The 22,201-nt window shown below is 36.8% G+C and overlaps 1 protein-coding gene across 1 annotated transcript; it reads left to right on the forward strand.

Annotated features, from left to right (window-relative positions):
* The first annotated feature begins 4,410 nt into the window (after positions 1–4,410).
* Positions 4,411–12,157, forward strand: pex2 (peroxisomal biogenesis factor 2). Its single transcript, XM_055182543.2, has 2 exons — positions 4,411–4,558; positions 10,218–12,157. The coding sequence occupies exons 1-2, from the start codon at positions 4,555–4,557 to the stop codon at positions 11,174–11,176; spliced, it is 963 nt and encodes a 320-aa protein (XP_055038518.2). The 5' UTR covers positions 4,411–4,554; the 3' UTR covers positions 11,177–12,157.
* Positions 12,158–22,201: the final 10,044 nt, after the last annotated feature.

Consider the following 22,201-nt stretch of genomic DNA (forward strand, 5'->3'; position numbering starts at 1 on the left):
GCTGGGTCTCGTCAACTGCGGCCAGAGGGGCCCAGAGGAGCCATGAGGTCAAGTGGAACCCACTGAGTCGCATCAGTGTGGCAGGCCTGGAAATGAGTCCCACGCTGGCGTGCTGGATCAAAGCCCGGCTCCGCTGATCCCTCATGCCCAAAGGCCAGCAGTCAAGGTGAAGCCAGAATTAAAAATCCTGAGCTCAAGGGCGGAAAATGAGTTTTGAAAAATGAATGAGGGACCGTCCCGTGACTTTGGGGTGAGAGAGAAAATGGAGAATGAGTGAGTGAGGGAATGAAGCAAGGGAATATAGTCATATGACTCACATCCAGGCCAAGCGTGTGTTGAGTGCGATGGATCACTTATGTGAGAAGCTAATGTCAGTTTTCAGCTCCTGGATCTCAGCTCGCAGACAGCTGCTGTTCTCCTCAAGGCATAAGGTCCAAATCCTGCCAAAATCACAAAGGCAACATCTCCAACCCCTCCACACTTCTGCAAATCCAATCTGTCTAAACGAACACTTTAGCCTGAGCTTTGATATAAGCTTTGGAACATGTGCTCCAGGTTGGCTGTAGGAGACCACTTGGCCATAAGCTTAGCTTATCACAAGGTTTCTGGGCTTGATTAATCCTATGTGTGGTTCACACTGATAAAACACAACAACATGGATATAACTAAGTTATTACAAGAGGTCATGTGGATAAATGATAGATCTTTAAAAATGTTTGATATGTGGTCCAAACCAGTGGTTTCTCAACTGGTGCAAAGCAAAAACAGCATGCAGAGAAGAGGGGGAAGCAAAGCTAAAACATAATAACGCAGTGCTATTTAACTAATGCTTATTAATTATGCACAGATAGGATACCAAAATGGGCTATTAGCTTTGAAAAAAACATTATTCTCATATCTGTGTTGTTGCCAAAATCATAATGAAGTACACAAAAACAAACTCAACTATAATATGCAACTTGATCTCATGGAAAGTCGTGTTATAGTCAGCAGGGCTCCAGACTGACACCAAATGGTGGCATTTTGCCACCAAAATTTGAGAATGTGCCACTGAATTTTACATCCAGTCGCACATGTGTGACTAGTAAATTTGACCTTTTTTTGTGATGTGACACTGAATTTAAAACAGCACATTGTACTTTCTGCATCTATCATCAAAGTATTTATTAGTAATACAGTGTATTACTTAGTAGAAATGTGAATATTTGGTTAGCATGTTGATTTACGGTATGTGCCCCTAAATTTTCTGGTTGCGCCCCTAATATTTTCAGTTGGGGGGTCACTGTGCTCCTAGTGAAAAAAGTTAGTCTGGAGCCCTGGTCACGCAAAATTTGACCAATTAATTTGTGTCCATGGCACAAAATTTTTTTTTTCGTGACACTCGCACAAATTTCTATAAATATTTTTTCGTGTCCGTGGCCTGACTTTCTTTTTCGTTTCATGTTATGTATTGTTTTCGCTTTTTTCATATTTTTAAATAATTGTTGCTTGGGGTTATAGGGTTAGAATCACTTTCTGTTACATTTTTAGACATGTAAACCCCAACTCTAATCCCAACTCCAGGCGAGAATAGTTTTAAAAACGGGGTTGGGGTTAGATTTGGGGTTTGGGTTAGGATATACTTTTATGTATTGGTTTCTACAACTTCTTCCGCTTTTATAACTATTCTCGCCTGGAGTCGGGGTTTGGGTTAGGATGTCTAAAAATGTAACAGAAAATGATACTAACCCCAACCCCAAGCGACAATGGTAGGAAAATTGGAAAAAACAATGAGAAAACAATACATAAAATGAAACGAAACGAAAAAGAAAGTTGTAAAATGCACACGAAAAAACTGTTAATAGAAATTTGTGCGAGTGTCACGAAAAAGACATTCGTGATTCAAATTTTGCGTGACTATAACATGACTTTCCGTCTAATATTTTGGCACTTGGTAGACAAATCGGACATGTTATTCTCAAAAACCATGAAAAAAAATAAAACATGGTAAATATAGGTTCATCACACAATTTTTCGTGGAACTACTATGTGTGTAACAGTTTTTTAATTGTACACATTTTTATTCTGATCTTGATTCCTGTTGTAAGTCTAAAGTCCGAATGCTGAGGCAATGCCACTTGAGAACCACTGTATGAAACTACAACGATTTAGAAAACTCATTTTAATCATGTTTATGAGTAAACAGTTTGCAATAAACAGTAGTGCTTTAAAAAGCCCATTTCTTTAAAACAATTACAATCCTGCAAAATTGGTTAATAAATCTGGTTATGTATTGCAACCATTCAATCAGTACATTTTGGTGCTCATATTACCAGTTTCAAAGCATTCTTTACATTACGGGAGGCAAATAAGCAGCTTTTAATGCTCTGAATCAGTTCAATTGCCAATTATGTACATTAGAACAATGGTTAATGCAGTCAAGGGACAACAGCATAATATGCCCCTGGGACAGTGGAAATGCAGTCTTCAATCTAATTTTGCTGATTCTTGAAAACATAAAGGGATGGAAACAGAGTCCATGCGCAACCATGTCATCAATATTGTGCGGTCTAGCTAATGAACTCCAGTGTAATCCGAGTAACACGTGCTGGTTTGTTTTTCGTTGGATTTTAGAGGTCGTTTGCAGTAATAAAAGCTAATATTGACATAAGTCTAAACATTAACTGAATGTGCATGACGGTAGTTGCATGAGACACGGGGTGTAACTTAAAACCTACCTATTTTAACCTAAATCTGCAATCTTACCTTTGTTAGGGACAGTGGCTTCAAATTAGGTTCAACGGCACCAATGACCATATAGAGAGGTAAATAATTTACAATACATACTGATAAATTATTAAAAGACCTATTAGCAAGGCACATGCTAAATAGCAGTCAGTGCATATTGAGGAGGGTAATGTGAATGTTCACCTAGAGAGGGCTACAAACCTTGCTGTCCCCATTACTGAATGAATTATTAGTGATCTTGAACATATTTTGTTTCTCTTATAGGAGAAGGCCAACTTTCCTAATGAGCAAAATGGGCTTAGCGACACATAAATATAATATAATATAGCCTAATTCATCGCTGTCAAGTCTCTATCAGGTGTACACTAAACTGTAAACCTTCACTGAACATAAAAACATTATTCTTTAAACATGTGAATTCATAAAGGATGATTGTTCATGAAAACCTAAACCTTGAGGACTTTGAAAGGGACGTAGAAGGACACGAGTCCTCTACACAATAGTCAACAACGGCTAAACATCTTTAAGAAATATTGTGTGTATGGATGATCAACAATCAATAAATTCTGCACAATTTCAGATAAGTATGTCAAAATAAATAAAGCTGAAAGTTCCCTCTAGTACTTCTCTGAAAACTTTGATTACATTAATAATGACATTATATAATAAAGATCATGAAAAATACAAAAGAAAAATAAATAATATTTTCATGTGAAGCTTACTATTTAACTTGTCTGATTACTAAATGGGGTAATGATTAGAAGCATTAACACTTTTTTCTTCTTCTTTTTAAAGGTTTTAAACACAAGTAAAGAAATATATGCATCGACAATTGCACAGGACCATCTAAATTTAATACAGTTTAATGTGAATAGGTTAAAGTGGATTAATAAAAAAATTCTGTAGTATACAATAGTTTTGACTACATCTGTGGGGAATTGTAGTATATTGTTATTATTACTGTAGTTCAATTTCATATTGTAGTAGTAACTAAGATACACATTGTTAGTACTTATAGTATATTCTGTAGTACTGGTGAATTGTTAAACTTGGGTAAACACTGTAGTTTAATTTAAAATAGCCGAAAACACTATTATATATAGGAATTTACTGTAATTTACTATATTAAATATTTAAGTGAAGTACAAAAATCCTGTGAAAACTAATTAAAAATACATTAGTCACGTTGTTACACCAAAAACGTAATTATCATAAAACTCCCAGATAAAAAACGGCCCGAAAACCAGACAGTTTCGGTTTTTCTGACAACAAAACTGTATTTAAAAATGTATTTTACTAAAGTGAATCGTTATAACGTGCCTTGCTATGGCTGCTTTGCTGCTCGTCTCGCTTTTCTCTCGGATGCTTGCTGCAAATATTCACCTAGTCCGTCGGTCTCCAGCTTTCCCTCACACATACTGCTCATCAGAGCCCGCCTTCTCTTAAATTCGATTGGTCAAGGCATGCGGTCGATCAAATATGCACTATTTTGATTGGATTGCAGTTTCCTAGACGCAAATGCCTGAGGGAAAGGTTGCGTCATGAGATTCCTCCCCCACATGCAGTTCACGTCTGCCTCGCTGGACCAAATACGTCTTCAAAGCTATATTTTCGAATGCTCTCGCGATGTTTTGATCTCATACGCTGATCAGTCTGCGCAGTACCGTATGACGTTGAAAACGCCTCATAACGCTGCAAAATGCGATTGGATGCGTGTTATCAAAATGCTCTTTGCAATTGGCTCATCACATTTGAAGGCGTGGTTTAACGGCATAACCCGGAAACGAAGAAGAAGCTTAGTTCCGACCATAGGCTGTCGTTCTTGTCATGGGTAATTATTCTGCATTTGAATCTTATACTGAAATCTTTAGTTTAGACATAGGATATGTTTGAAACAAACTGTAAATAGTTTGATGCAGGTGAAGATTCAATCCAATATTTATGCTTGTTGTCAAGCGTTTTCTTCACTTACTGATGGTGTTTCTTTATGATTTGTTCACTGAAATTGTGGTTATTAAACAATTTCAACGATACGACAACTGTAAATGTCAATATCGCGCTGTAAGCTGTTGTAAACGTCATATGTTAAACTGTTGTAAATATTTATGTACCCTGCCTTCTTTTTATAACGTTACTGACCGTAACTTTTCCTGTTGATCGTACAATATAAATCCACGTGGTTTCTTTTATTATGAAACTACAGATTATTTTGATTCTCTCATTGATGGAAATTATTAAATTTGCCTTAATTTATTATTAGGCACCACTGACATGAAAATAGAACAAAGATATTTTAAAAATGACTGAGGTCCATGTTAATTTATTAGTATAGCATTCATCATAATTTGCGTTTTACTGTTGTCACAATTGTACATTTTTGTCTGGTAATGTTTGTAAATTCATCGAATACAAATAGATCTATTGTTTTCCCCACTGTTGTTACTTTATAAAAGTGTCTGCTAAATGTGAATGTTCAGATATGACGTCATCATCCATATTTAGGACAGTTTCTTTTTTGTAGGTTTGATTGGGGTCTAAGTGCCCATAGTACACTTAACATAATGAATAGAGTTCAAGTCAGACCGCAGAATGATCTCAGTCCAGGTCAAAAGGTTGTTTATAGATTTGTCCCAGTGTCGCATTTAAATAGATTAAGATTTGAAAAGCAGGCTATATTTTCGGGTTGTTTTGCCAATGTGTTTGAAACTGATCTTAAATCTTTATGCCATTTGTGGTTAAAATAAGTTGTAATTTCCATATAAACCTGAAGACCTTCATTACACGACCGCTGTAGGCTAAACCTGTATGAGGATGGAAAGAAAAATCATTTTCAAAAAATAGTTTAATAGCAGGATTATAGACATTGTGTCATTGATTAAAGATGTTTGCTGTTGCTGCCTCCATTAAAAGAAAAAAAAACTTAAGAAATGATCAAATGTTTTTCTGCATCCTCTTATAAAGGTGATGAAAAATTATGGGACAGATGTATTGAAACAGAGATGCTTTATGTGGACACAGCACAACCTTACTGCCCTCTGCACACTGTAATATGCATCTTCACAATTTTCTCATTTATTAAATGTTGAGTCGCTCCTGCTGGCTCAGCCTTTAAATGTTTCATGAGATTTTAAGCTGTATTTTTTTCTGTATTTAATACTTAAGGCTTTAAATCTTCCACCTTCATACTTGCAAAATCAATTGATTCTTTTAAATAATTTACATTTTGTGCAAACAAGATTTAGCAGTGCATATCTTTGTGTCAGACTTGCTTTAAAATATGTTCCTTAGACCTTAAGTTTTGTTAGACCGTGGCTCTTGTGACTCATTGGTAATTAGGGAAATGGGGCAGTCATTAGGCCAGACCTTCGAGTGCTTTTGCAGACATTCATATTTTATGATACAGACATTTAACAATTAGAACAGTCACAGGACAGGTATTTTAGCAGTCCTCTAATCCCATTTCAGAATGACATCACCTTTAAAATTCTGAAACTGACATCCCCATCAATTTTTATAATAAAACAGATACTTCGGGGACGGAGTTAAAAGTTAAATGTATAACAGGAAGGCTGTCTCATTCTTCTGCCAGCTGAAAATGGCGGCAAAGCTCAGTAACCCAAATCAGATTCGGCAGAGGACGCTTTAGGCTGCAGGATTAAAGAGTTTTCATGTTACTGAGTGACACCTCTACTAGAAATGCAGTCAAATCTTGCAGTAAAAAATATAATGACAATTGGTTATAAAAGTATTACAAAATGTGTTTGACTACCTAATGCATATTATTTTAAAAGTCATGATACATTATAGGCCTGTTAATATATATGACTGTTAAATCATATGCTTCAGCTGGCCAAATAATTTTTATGTGTAGGGGAGAGCGAGGCACAAAGTATCGTTCACAAAATATTTAAGTTAGATTAATCATTTTAAACACAATCAACACATCTCTGCTAAAAATAAACACTTAAAGTTTGCTTGTGGGCCTGTTATCGTACAATTACACCAAAAGTGTCAGAAGTGCAAATGTTTCAACTTACCCCATAGGTGGGGTTAATTGTAACAAACAGATGGTTTGTTGTAACACCTGCTAGAAAATTTAGTTAAACACAAATAATTCAATAAAATTCTGTCTGTATACTAAAGGTGGATATGGTTTATATACAGTATCTGCCTATAATAGATAGATATCCACGCATTCATTCATCTATCCAGTATCCATGATCCTTCATTGGACCATTCTTGTATTATGCATCAATGCAATATACACAACTAAGACAAAAAAACATAATTGTGAGTTATTTCCCCTGATATTGTTTTAACAAATATCATTTTGATTAATAGTATTTACATTGTTTTCATTTCATTATTATTGTATACCTGAGGCTTAATTATAATACTGTGTTACAACTAACCCCACTGTGTAAAAATGTTTTCAATCCCAGCAGTACTAGGAGTTGCTGTCATGTTTCAAAATAGTGTTATGTTTTAAGTAACAAGACAGTTAATAAAATAATATAAGGTTGGATTTGGTGACTTACACACCCAACTTAGAAATCGAAAAAACATAAGATGAAGAAATTTACTTTAATGCCTCCAAAACACTCTCTTTGTTCAATATCTTAAAACACATAAAAATTAATAATATTCACAGGAGATCATCTTCTGACAGTAAGAGAAAAACACCAAAATCACAGATTGCTCAGCCCTCTATAAATATATAAAGTAGCCGTGTTACAATTAACCCTGCGTTAGTTTGTGCCCTGCTCACCCCTGTATGTGTAATGTTTGTGTATTATAGTTTTTATATAACGCTATACTATAGTTACGTTTTATAATATGTGTGAATATATATCTATACACATGATAAATACACACACAAACACACATAAAAATAAAGCGATGGGAAAAATGTGTGCTGTTAAATGGATTCAATGGCTACAAAAGGCTGCTTTTGATCAAGAAATATGGAGTATAAAAGGCTAAATTCTCCCACAAGCCCGAAAGGTGCAAAGGCTGTGGCACGGTCAAAGGCAAGGTTAAGAAAACATGGGCTTTCTTTAAAAAAAATCTGGATTCCAAATTGTCCACTAGATGCGAGAAATCCACAGCCAGCTGCGTTATAATGCTATGCCCAAGGTGACACTGTGACCCAGCTTATCAGTTGCAGAACTGCGGTCCTGAGCCTCCAGTGGGCTGCCTCAGGAGAACATGTTTTATAGCCCTCGCTGGTGTCAGGCATTTGTCATTTAATGCTGCTTGTCAGGACATTGACTTGGCTGATATAACCTTATATGCGCGTTCCTCATCCATTTTGCGGCCCCAAGATGAGCTCGATTTCCCAGAAAATTCAGCTTATTTGTTCGAGCGGGGTTGATTCCATATCATAAATATCGAAGCGGGCATATTCGGTTGAAGTATATATAGCAAATGAGAATGTCTCGAGAAAAATCAGTTTACAAATACGTACTCATTTTCAGCAAAAGATAACATAAAACGGTCATACTGCCGTAAAAAAAGAACAATTATTTTTGTTTTTAGCTAAGCTACAGTATCTCTTAGTGATTTTTATCTAGCGTCGACGGATTGTGGAACTGCATAGTAAATATGTGAATCCATATGAATGACACAATATATGTGATCACAATAGACGTAAACACAGCCTTTGATTATGAATTTGCCCGATGACATAAGTCGCATAGATTTTTCAGCTATCCAGTTAAAGCCCTGTACATTCAAATGCTTAATTTTTATAGGCAGTTCACATTGACAAACGTGTCTAGTTGTTATATATTTGGCAAGTACTTTGAGTCTGAAAGAACATGTCAATAGTAATCCTGATATTGATAGCAGTCCTGTAAGAGATGTTACTTGCCCGAGCTAACATCTATGTGGTCCTCTAAATCATAATTACATTACTATTGACAGCCCCTTGACAATAGTCACATTACTATTGATAGGTGCTGTCAATAATATGTTCTCAAATAAAACATATTCATTCATAACTTGTAAACTGCTCAATAAACGCTTGTGAATAGAACGTGGAAAAGCTGTATCCCCAGTGTGGCCTGCCGCTTTGATTTGTCTCACCTGGTCGAATGCTGCTTTGCAGGGAAAGGTTTTTCTCAGCCTGAGAATTTATTATACAGCCCAGTACAACGATGCCATAGAAGAACCATTTTTGGTTCCCCAAAGAACCATTCAGTCAAGGTTCTTGAAGGGACACTCCACTTTTTTGAAAATATGCTAATTTTCTAGCTGCCCTAGAGTTTAAACATTTGATGTTCACCGTTTTGGAATCCATTCAACCGATCTCCGGGTCTGGCGGTACCACTTTTAGCATAGCTTAGAATAATCCATTGAATCTGTCCATTAGCATCGCGCTAAAAAAAATAACCAAAGAATTTCCATACTTTTCCTATTTAAACCTTGACTCTTCTGTAGTTACATCGTGTATAGGGTGGCCATTCGTGCCAGTTCCGCCGGACACGTCCCGAACATGTTTTCAGGTTCGTTCTCCGGAAGTCGCGTTGGTTGACCGCATACGTCATCAAGGTTTAATATTTCGGGTTTAATTTCAGAAAAGCAACCGTTACATTTCAAGGTAAGAATGAAACTACAATGATTGTATAAATCTTAATTTTTTAATGTATTTTAACTGAAATGTGAGAACCTCGATGTTCGGGACGTGTCCGGCGGAACTGGCATGAATGGCCACCCTAATCGTGTACTAAGACCAACTGAAAATTAAAGTTGCGATTTTCAAGGCTGATATGGCTAGGAACTGAACTATAACATATGAGCATGTTTTCAGATAAGTGGAGTGTCCCTTTAAAGGAGCTGAAGAAGAGCTGAATGGCTTTTTGTGAAACCATACAGCCAAAAATGCTTCTTTTATGGAATCGTGTAGTACCTTTATTTTAAAAGTGTGCATAAAACGAAACTGTTGCTTTTTAAAAGTGACGAAAGTTACTTTTCGGTACGTCACAAGCAAATGCATTAGGCACAAACGATGTTAAAAGCCTGAAATAAGACTTTCCCTAAAGATTTTCAGACCTTTTCAGAGATTTCTATAAGCCAGTTTATTTCAGATATTGTCCAAATCCAGTCCTCTGATGCATTGAAAAGCTAAGAGGTGGTCACCGCAGCCCATGGCTCTCATTTTTAACCATCGCATTTAAAGAGATAAACTCGGGCCGATACAAACGTCTTCCGTGAAAAATTGCCAAACGTCACAGTTCTTAGATTCCATATAAAAGCCGTCAAAGTAGTTCCACATAGCGGATGTTTACTGCCTTTCCAAGCCTTTGCTGTTGGGATAATCTCCTGTGATGTGATTTGTCCTCAGACTGAATCTCAAGGGAGAGCAGCGTAAGACCTCCTGTGCTTCTGCCCTGCATGGCTAAAAGGGAATTTAGGATGGGTTTTACACGTGAAAAGTGATTTTAACTGAAATGCAAAAATGCATAACCGTTTGCTTCTTCTGCTTGTAGCTGAAGCTGGAGGTGACAAGCCATCCGTCGATGCCGGCCCAAGCCCCTTATCTCGGGTTTTGAGAATCAGTCAGCTGGATGCTTTTGAACTGGATGGGGCACTGGAACAGCTTGTTTGGTCACAGTTCACCCAGTGTTTCCAGCATTTCAAGCCTGGGCTTCTGACCCCTGTGGAACCAGAACTGAAAGCCCTGCTACAGCTTCTCTTGTGGAGGTTCACAGTCTACTCCAATAGCGCCACAGCGGGCCAATCGCTTCTCAACATCCGCTACAAAGACGTTCTGGTATCGGGACTGAAGTATAGGTCCATAAGCCGACAGAAGAAGCTCTGGTTTGCTCTGCTAACTATAGGTGATAAGTGGCTGAGGGAACGTTCCCATAGTTTGTTCTTCAGTCAGCCTGCGGAGTCCAACATCCACAATGCGGGCAAACTTCTGTCCGTCATCACGGGCTTCATCAAAGCAGCCAGTCTGGTCAACTTTCTTCTTTTCCTCCAGACTGGAACCTATCCTACCCTAACAGAAAGATCGCTGGGAGTGCAACCTGTATTCATCCGATCCCAAGGACCGAGGGACGTTAATTTTCAATACCTGAACCGAGAGCTTTTGTGGCACGGATTTGCAGAGTTCCTCATTTTCCTGCTACCTCTCATTAACGTGTGGAAACTGAAGGCTTGCCTGTCCACCTGGTTCACTCCTGTAAAGGAACTGAAGGAAGGAAGTTCAGAGGACACATTTTACAAGGAGTGTGCCATCTGCGGGGAGTGGCCCACCATGCCCCACTCAATCGGCTGCGACCATGTGTTCTGCTACTACTGCCTAAAGAGCCACACCATCGCCGAAGTCTCCTTTACCTGTCCTAAATGCGGTGTGGATGCGACTGGAACGATCCAGCCGGTCATGCTTCAGATAGAGATGACTGAGTTGCATCAGAGTCGAGTTCCCGCAGGAAGACCGTGATTGACTTGATCTTGAATTCTCTGCTGTATGTGTATTTCAAGTGTCGAGCGTTTGAGTCGATCACAGAGATTGGTTGATGAAAGCACACGGCTCGTGCCTTTTTACTGAAACGAGAGTATTTGTTGCCATGAAATATGCAGAGTTTTGTACAAAGACTGACTGGAGACGAACTTAATGATGTAAAATTCTCAAACAACATCATTTGTGTCGCTAATTTATTCATCCTCATTAAAGTTTGATAAATAAAGTGTATCAGAGGTCCACTTTTCGGCGTTCTCGGATGGAGCGCTGAGCAAATGAATAAACATCAAAACAACCCTTTGCTCAACTGCCTGCACGATCCAATTCCCCTCATCCCCTATGAAGTGAAAAATTTGCACAAGATCAAGGAGAGGCCATGATAGCACCGGGGGGCTAGTTGGGTTGGATGCAGATTGACAGACATTCCATTATAATCTCCTTCGCCCTTCTTAATACGCCAGTAAACTGTAACAAACCCAAGTAGGACCAGTGCACATTTTCAAGCATATTATACTCTAAGCCTAATAATGACTGCAAAGATGGGTATTTATTCTAATGTTAACTCTCTCCAGTGAGCCATGCCTCGGGCCAAACACATCCGAATAGCCTGCTGGAATCTCTCACTTCGTTTTTTTGACCACATTGACTTAATTGACCATTGTGCAGGCAGTCACTTCTCTGGGCATGAGGGGTCCTGTGGTTTTCTGTGTTTTGTAATCGCCTTTGTTCACATGTGCCATGTTCAAATTTGGAAGACGACACACAGGACCGCTCAGCCCTTGTGTGTGTTCACTGATGTTATTCGACAGGACCACCACGAAGTCTAGTTCTCACCATATCCAGTACTATGCAAGTTTACTCATGCACTCGGTTAAGAAATGTTCAAAAGATACTTAATGTGAAACAGAATACAGTTATAAGCTTTGTTTTGTTTCACAGGATTAAAGGAATTAGCCGCCACTGTTCTGGAAATGTCCTGCAGTTATTCTCTCCTGTTTACAGTATGCACAACATATGGTACTGGGTTTTTTTTACAACTACACCAGGTCCAAGAATAAACCATTATTGCTTCAGAGGTTTATTTCAGGACTGAACATTACTTTTAATATTAAAGTATCATTATATAATCTTTAAACACTCATAATAATAGACAAATTGGGATATTGTACAGTATATATTCGATATACTCATCCGTTTTATATACAGTACTGTGCAAAAGTCTAAGGCCACCACCACCAGACTTTTTGTTTTAGAAGTTTTAATGTCCATCCATATTTATTTTTCAATCTATTTTATTAAGATACACAGAAAGTCCAGGAAATATGTACAAAAAAACTTCAGGACTAAATGTTTTCTTTGGGCATCGTTGGTGTTTAGTGTGACCTCTCTTGGCACTAAACACTTTTTGAGCCGAATGAAGTAAAAAGACTAATTTCTTTAAAATAAAAAATATAGGATTTAATTTTATTTAGGTTTAAGGGATCCTGCAGTTTCCTGCTATTGCTCAAGTGGAAGGAAAGTTTATCCTAAAAAGTTTTAATACTACATACAGATTTCCTGTATTTTCTGGATGTATACTATTAAAGAGACGGAGAAACAATTATACATGATCACTATACAATTGCAAAAACGACAAATCTAATTGTGGCATGGTGGCCTAAGACTTTTGCACAGTCTGTATGTGTATATTTATGATTACAGGAATGCATATATGTAGAAATTGAAATGAAATAAGAGTGAGCAGACACAAAATGTAAAAAATTGTCACGTTCACTTAAAAAAAGGCAGCAATATTTTATTTAATCATTTAAATAAAGTCATTTGGCTGTGCCATTTCAACTTACTATTTAAAATTTTAAGTACACAGTAAAAAATGTCTTGTTGCATTTTTAAGTTTAATCAATGTAACTTTAATAAATTAGAAAAATGCTAATTCTGCTTTATTGTTACTCTAATTTTATATTTTAAGTGCAACAAGGACTTTTTATCAGTGTAGCTTTTTTAACTTATTCAACTTTTTTTTATTAAAGTTATGTAAATATATGTTGATATGACTCATTGACCAGATCATTTTTACAGTGTTTAACAAAGCTATAAAAAAGGACACCTTTGCACCGAAAGAGTTTGTATTAGTATCTCAGAAGTAGATATTGGTACCAAACAGTGCATATTAGTACTGGAAATGTCAACCCAATCTCACAGAAAATAGTCACAAAATATTTGATTAATTTATTTGTGCTATTGACACAATTTTCCGCGGTTTTTCGTGCACGAATGTCTTTTTCATGTCACCCAGCACGAATTTCTAACAGTTTTTACCTTCGGTATTGTGTCATTTTATATTTTGTTTTCTCATTGTTTTTTCCTATTTTTTTACCATTGTCGTTTGGGCTTGGGGTTAGAATCACTTTCTGCGACATAATAACCCAAACCCCAACTCCAGTCGAGAATACTTTTAAAAGCAGAAGAAAAACATGTAGAAACCAATGCATAAAATTAAATCCTAACGCAAACCCTGAATTTAACCCTAACCCCAAGCGACAATGATTTAAAACTAGACAAAAATGACATGATAAAGAAAGCCGTGCCATAAGAACAAAAAACTGTAGAAATTCATGGTGTGTGACACGAAAAAGAAATTCGTGCTCCAGTGGCACGGAAAACAGTGGAAAATCATGTCAATAGCACAAATAAATAAAAATAAAAAATGTTGTGACTAAAACACGACTTGGCATGAGATATAGCAAATTTATATATTGGTACCAAATGTACCTAAATGGTACATATAGTAGGAACTTTTTAAAGGCTACTGCCCCAGTGACAGCTTGGGACTATTATTGAATCATTTGTTTCTGAAAGTGAATGATCTTCTTCAGTCAGCTATAAAAATCTTTTTATTTCCTTTTACAAATTGTCCATATGTGTTTAATGTGGACTGGATGTTAAAGTGGACATGGTAGGATTCACACTTTGATCAGATACCTTACTATTACAAAACACATTCTTCATCCATTGATGTCAGACATTGATTTCTGATTAATACAGGTAGGTTTAAAATTAAATAGCTCTGCTTTAGTCTTTATAATACCTATAATTATCTTTATAACCATTCCTTGCTAAATTAAATACTTGTTCGCGATATACAAAAAAATCTGATTCTTACTAAAAAGTTGGATGTCTGGGTATTAATACAATGATTGTACAGGAGTTAGTTTGTTTTATGCCTGCATGCCCGTGTAAGTTAGAAAACAGCAAAGTCATTAAAAACAAACAATAGAGATAAAATACTTCAACCGGCTCATTGCTATGTTCTGCAATCTGCTGTGGACTCTTAACTAAATGTGAGCACCTAAAGTTCATGGTTAAAAAGCGAATCTAACACCGCTTCTGGACAAACTTGTCAACAGTGGCCAATTATCTGTGTTTCTTCACCGTTGGAAGGGCATTTGCACTCTAAACCGGGAATCAATGAGACAAAAAATTTATATATTTCTTGACACCCACTGATTTCTCAACATAAATGGTTCACTATGGACCAGTGGAACAAACAGGGATCCGTTTCTCTTGCTATAATTGACCCAGTTTCTGATTTCTGTCAAACTGCTAAACTCACATTACAGGACGCCTTTAAAATGCATCACCATAAAGCCGGGTCATATTTAAGTGGCTTTTCTTCAGACACAATGGACTTTTAGAAATGAAAGTTCTGTGTTGAAAATAACAGACATTTGTTGGAAGAATTACTACTCTTATTATCTCATAGGATTATAGATTTAGTATAAATAAAATAGTTGCTCTTTGGGTTTGATGGTAATGAATGCTGGCATGGACATTATCTGCTGGTACCATCTGAGGTGGAGGGAATGAGTTTGGCACGGTAAGCGATAGCCTCACTGACTCCTGTGGAGAACTACAAAGACGGACAACATGCCTGCGAGGTAAAGCCAATACCTGTGTGCCTCCACAGGCCCTCCGTTCATTGGCCGTGCTGGACTGGAGCGTCTTAAAGTGAGAATGAACGACAACGAGGAATTAAGGTGGATTATGGGCCAGTCTGCTCTGTAATGAGCCTGAGGTGAGGTGGGCTCCAGCCAAAGTCTGAGCAGTGCTCTCATTGATGTCTACTGCACACAAAATTGCAAATAATCTGCAGACATCCTTCCAGATGTCCCCTTGAATTTCCTGCGGCTTAGGACAAATCGAAAGTGCTTTGAAAGTTTTGATAATCAAATAGCAAGTTTGATTGAAACCTTGCACCAGGAAGAATGTAGCGTGCAAGCATCAAAAAATGTTTAACTTGTGCCATAATGACAGTCATCCCATCTCAAGGGAATCTTATGGGGATTCAAGGCAAAATAATATGTGCATTATCTAGTAATACCTTTCTGAAAGACAATGCATTATACTGTATATGGAATTTTTCGGTGTGTCTGGATTTTATAATTAAAAATTATTTTTATAACTTTTTTTTACTGCAATTGTTAAATTTTAATATATTTGTACTCTATAGTGTTTACAGAGCAGAAATGCAAATGCAAAGTTGTTTAAATCAGGGGTCCCTAAAATACTTGAAAGTTTGTGAATCTGGGGAAAAAATTCAAGGCCCTGGAAAGTTTTTGAAAATATACATACATAGATACAGGTCATTGAAAGTGCCTGAATCTATTTTATGCAAGAAGTTTCAGGGAAAAAATCAATTTTATTCCTTGTGTAGTGTAGGATAATATCATACAAATTCTAGACTTTTTCAGCACACGTGCTAAACTGTTCACTTTAAATGCTTATATCTTCTGTATGCAAATGTTGATTCATACCAAAATGCTTTTATGCATAGTTGTGTTTGACACATGAAAACGTCTCGGGTTACGTATGTAACTGTTGTTGTTTCCTGAGAAGGGAACGAGACGCTGCGTCTCCCTTGCTATACTTCCTGTGTCCCTGTAACGCCGTCTTTGGCAATATTTCAGTTTGCAATATACTTCCTGGCTCCCGCATCACCCTGTCTTTGTCGTTACACCTCACCATTGGTTGAATTTGATATACACATTCAGGCGCACTTACCCCTGGAGGCGTCCCCAAAGTGTCACCGCAGTGACGCAGCGCGAGTTCCCTCGAAAGGGAACTGTAACAATGTATGTAAAATGTTAAAAATAAAACAATTTTAACTGTAAAAGGTAACACAATGTAACCTTGCTCTCACTTAGAAATGTGTCCCCACATTTAGTCCTTGAATTTGAAGAATTTAAAACAACCCAGCATATTTTAAAGTGCATGACCCACCAGACATATTGTTTATAATACACCTGCCAAATGTAAGCTGAATACATCTAATGTGCAAATGACCTGAAAGGTACTGACAACATACAGATGTTCATTTCGATGAAGTCGGCCAGAAAAATCATCCCCCGTTTCCATGGAAACCATACTGCGAAAGGTGTCTGCCTGAACTTCAGCTGGAAATCATCGAAGCAGACGCGTCCGCAAAGATTAACCCCCGAAACCGAATTTGTTCTGTTTGCAAATTAACCACCAAACACTGGGCGAAGGGGGAAATTGATTTTCATGCATGTTATCATTTCTTTTTACAGATGTGGGCCTTCTGCTCGCCCTTTGCTTTGAAATTTTATTTACCTCCATTGTTTGCCCACCCCAAAAAAGTGAAATGTGAAAAATGTGATATTAAAACATTCCACATATTTTCATGTTGAATACCAAGGCATTCCTATTCATCATTGAATGACATACCTTCCCATGTGTTTTAATCCGACAAACCTTGCTTTACCAAAGGTCATTGTCACCACACCACAATGAAAGTCAAGCCTAAGATATCGTCAAAAGCAGGGGTCCGTCTTTAACAGACTGGGTTGCTCACCTCTATATGCCCCAGCTGATTGCTTTGCATTCACAACAGCTGTGGCTCTGCAGCAATTTGCGAGCGTGCATGATCTTTCTCGCTGGATGCAAACCTATGAAAAGATCAAATTTGCCCATCTAAACTGTATTGTGTTTAGTTTAGAAACAGATGTCACGTTGAAGGATCTGCATTGTATTTGTGCAGCTTGCACAAACGTCATGCACGCTAATTTATAACAGGATCATTTGTGAGCTGCACCATCACGAACAAATTAGAAAATTGATGAACATTTTCATCATGATTTTGGTTTCTTACACATCCAACCTCATTGAAACGCTTTTCTTTGTGCATTTAGGCACTATCTCACAGCAGTGTTTGTGTCCCAGCAGTTGCATCGCTGCATGTATTTATGTATTTATCCATTGAGAGGCACACAGCATGACCCACAGCTCTGCTCAGAGCATCTCGGGGTCTGGTATTCCCCCGGGCCTCTCATCTTTTACTGTGCTGTGACAGAAAATGGAGGCAGCGAGCGCAGAGTGCTGCATTAAAAACCCTTTACCCCTTGGTGATTTATAGCCGTCCGCCCTGCCGAGCCTACAACGCCACACCATCTTTCCTGCGAAAGGCCATTTGTGAATTTCAGCTCCGGGGGGTCGGGTGCTTCATCACAAAGAGCCGACTTCACCATGAGATGGTTGCACGATTAGTAATTTTTGCATTTTAATAGTTATTTTCACCTATTGGTGTTGGCAAAGTACCGCGGTTCTCGGTAGGCTCGGCGGTTGAGCAAGATGGAGCATTACAATTACAGAATATCCTCTCTTTGACACCAGGTAGACCTGACAATGAATATTTGAATATGCAATGACAGAGCTAAGGAAGGAAGCGGGCATGTTTTTCATCCAGCAACTGCAGAGTCTCAGTTAAGCGGAAATAAAAAGTCATTCTCTCCAGAGATGCACTGGTCCTTCGTCCTTGAAATGGGCCGCATCTTAATGGTGAAATTCATTCATTCACAGTGAAGTGAAAATGAATGTAGTTGAATGCACAGGTTACCGCATGGATGATTATCAGACCTGTAAATGTTGCCCAGCAAAAGTCTATAATTCTATTTATATAGGGTTTAACTCTATCAAATTATTTGCAACAACAAAAATATTCATAAAATATAATATGCAATAAACCAGATGTTATTTGATTTTTAGGGCTGTGATATCTTAAAAAATGAATGGGATGTGAAGTGATTTGGTCAGCTGATATGTACTAAAGCTTTTCTCAGCTCAAGAAGCTTCTGGTTCAGTCAACCAGATGATGATCCATGAGGTTGTGATCAGGACAACGGCACCATTATATGCAACAATATATCATATATACAAAATATATGTGTGACCCTGTGAAATCCAAACCTTAAAGTCTCATAGTGTAATGATGAGATTGTGAGCATCAAAGTTAGATTTTTATTGTTGATTTTACATGTTGATTTGGATCTTTCACATGACTCAGTCAATATTAAAGATATCACGGTTATATTTTCACAAAATGTTCACACGTTTTAATTATATAATAATTATATTATGTAGGATGATTTTATGTAGAAAACAGTAAATCACAAAAAATACTTTGGCTAGGTATTTAATGCAGGGTCACATGAAAGACTTCTGTATATCTTGTCCATATATTAATTTTTCAGACTGATCTCACGAAAAGTCGTGTTATAGTCATGAAAAATGTGATTAATTTATTCGTGTCCATTGCACGAAATTCAGCTTTTTTCGTGCCTTGAGCATGAATGTCGTTTTGTGTCACTCTCACAAATTTTTATAAATAGTTTTTTGGTTGCACTACTTTTCTTTTTTTCGTGTCATTTTATGTACTGTTTTCTCAGTTTTTTTCCAATTTTTTTACCATTGTCGCTTGGGGTTGGGGTTAGAATCAATTTCTGTTACATTTTTAGTAGGGATGGGCATAGATTAATCTAGATTAATCTCATACAAAATAAAAGTATTTTTTGCATAATATATGAGTTTGTGCTGTGTGTAAATATTATGTATATTTACACACACACATACATACATATATATACATTTAAGAAATGTTTTATTTATATATAGTTTTTTATTTATATATAATATAGAATTTATAAAAATATAAATAATTGTATTTGCACATGTAAATGTTTCTTAAATACATACATGAATGTGTGTGTATTTATATATACATAATAATTACACACAGCACAAACTCATATGTTATGCAAAAAATTACTTTTATTTTGTATGAGATTAATCTAGATTAATCTATGCCCAGCACTAATTTTTAGACATCCTAATCCAAACCCCAACTCAAAATGAGAATAGCTTTAAAAGTGGAAGAAAAACATGTAAAAACCAATACATAAAAGTACATCCTAACCCAAACCCCAAATCTAACCCCAGCCCCAAGCGACAATGATTTAAAAATGGGGAAAAAAACAATACATAATATCCCACAAAAAAGAAAGTTGTGCAACGGACACGAACAACTATTTATAGAAATTTGTGCGAGTAACACAATAAAGACTTTTGTGCTCAACACTGTAAAAATTTGCTGTAATTATCTAGCTCGTTGCCAGTAACTTACTGTAAAGGAAAGACTGAAAATGTTTCATGTTCATTTAACTTTGAACAAACTGTTGCTAGTAAATAACATAAATGTAAAATCTACAGTAAGTTACTGGCAGCTAGTTGCCAGAAATACAGTAATACTGTAATTTCTACAGAAAACGCAAAGCTGAATTTTGTGCCATGGACACAAATAAATTAAACAAATTTTTTTGTGACTATAACACGACTTTCCATGAGATCATGTTGTCATTTTTGTATATATTTTGATGTTGAATAAACATATAAATGACAGAATTACACACACATGCAGTTTTTAGTGGTCAAGTTCTACTCACAATTGTTCAGTTAGCATCACTTTTTTTCTTTCTTTGGCATTGAAGTTGTTTACAGACATCAATGTTCATTTTATTTTGTTTCACTACTTTTTTTTCATTCTGTTTTGTAGATTTTAGACACCCAGTTATTGTTTTGCTTCCAGAGCTACTTTTCTGAATATATGATTCTGTTTTACTGTACATCTATTGCACTTCACTGTTAAAACCCCTCAGATTTAAGCATCTAATAAACAAGAGTCTAAAACTAATAAAAATGAATTCTAAAAACTATAAACAAGTCTATATTCTTTCAATCACACGGAGTATATACACTATTATTTTTCAAAGAAACCTCATTTCACTCCAAATTTCTGTTCTTTTGAAAGCGGTCCTGCCAGCAGGAATCCATAGATCACTGAAATCATTTCAGGTGTCTAAATACTGATGTGTTATTAGTCGGATATACTTTCCAGTATACGGCTCCCACCGATATTTCCTTCATAATGTAAAAAATGAATCAAAACACACTGTAGCTTTACTTACTTTTATACTTCAGCTATTTTCAATCACTTTCAGCCCATACTGAACATCATGACAGAAAACAATACGTCTCACAAAAGCAATTGAAATGTGTTCCAACAGAAAAGAAAAACAGTTCTTATCCGACATGTGATTATGTAAACAAACAAGACATTGCTGTTGTTTGTTGTATAAGATGTGTCGCAGTGGAACATCTGTGTGTTTTGTGCATTGCGGTGAAGTTGTAATAAAAGTGTTGCACATGCCCTAACACACACCGTGAGGAGAAAAAGAAAAATAAAGATGGGTTGTTATGGTGATCAGTAGCACATGTGATGGTTTGATATACATATGATCAGGCAGGGGTCGCAGTAAGATATATGGTATTGTAATGAGTGTACGGCACATGATTAAATATAGCATTCACGTCAGAGGTGTTGACCATCATCTGTTTCAGCGTGAGATTTTAAAAGATTTTAAGAGTAGAAGTGGAGTAAATCAAGAGTAAATTAAACCCTTTTGATTTGTGATGCCGTTCTGATGAAAACAGCAGGTCACTGTGACTCACACATACACAGATCAGCAAACCTTATTTTTGCTCATTTCTATTGGCTGACTTTCTTTTTATGGACTGTTTAGAGTAATGAGAAATTATCAAACTTGAGATGTAGATTTATGAGTAATAAACTGCAGTGGTGAGATTAGACACCGACAGAGGAGACCCGGGGCAAGTTGTCACACTTTTTTTCTGCCATTATTGTTTCGTGCAGAAACATTTTATAATAAATAATATAATAAATAAATAATGTGTATTTTTACATAAATTGCATAAATATATGACTTTTAAAACATGTTAGTTGCAGCATGAATTATTTAGAATTTATTTTATTTTTATTCATTTAGGATGCTTTTATTCAAAGCCCTTAAAGTGCACCTATTTCATTGCAAAAAAATTGTGTATTTGGTATAATACAATGTGTTTGCATGGTTTATGGTTAAAAAAAACACATTTATAGTGCATTTGAATAGTGCTGTGTCCCTGATTGGCCAGCTAATCTGTACGTTGTGATTGTTCTGAATACCTCTGACATCAGCAGAAATGTGACGCTCCTTACCATGTTTGAAAGATTCGGTCACAATGCAATGCTAACAGGAGTTAACTTATAGGCTGTAAGTCCGAAATGGGAGGAATTATGATAATTTCGGTCTTGTTTACATCACCAATCCCAGGAAGTAACCATTGCATACAATCCGTGTGTTTGTTGTAGTCCAAGAAAAGAGATTTACGTTGGGGTATGTACCTTTTATATATAGTTAACATGTACTAATACACACTTACTTTGTGTTTACACCAGACGCGGTAGAGGTGGCAAAAACACACTATTCGCGCACAGTTGGACGTTTGAACATTTTAAGTTTACTCACTTCATTCGTGCGTGAAAGCCAAAATTATAGTCATTTGAGACATTTATGCGAAAATTTGTGTCGTGGGAGGGGCTTCTGCAACTCTGCTCACTTCCTGTAATCACGTCACTACTAGAGCAAGCTCCTGATTGGTTAACATGGCGCGAATATCCGCAAAAGGTCAGATTTTTCAACTTGCGCATTTCCCGCGGCAATGCTCAATTCACACTGAACGCGCCATTCGCACATACCATGCCGCAGGATGCCTATTTACGTCTTTGCATTGACTTAAAATGTAAATCATTTG

This window comes from Misgurnus anguillicaudatus, chromosome 25, assembly GCF_027580225.2.
Source record: "Misgurnus anguillicaudatus chromosome 25, ASM2758022v2, whole genome shotgun sequence".
NCBI lineage: Eukaryota > Metazoa > Chordata > Actinopteri > Cypriniformes > Cobitidae > Misgurnus > Misgurnus anguillicaudatus.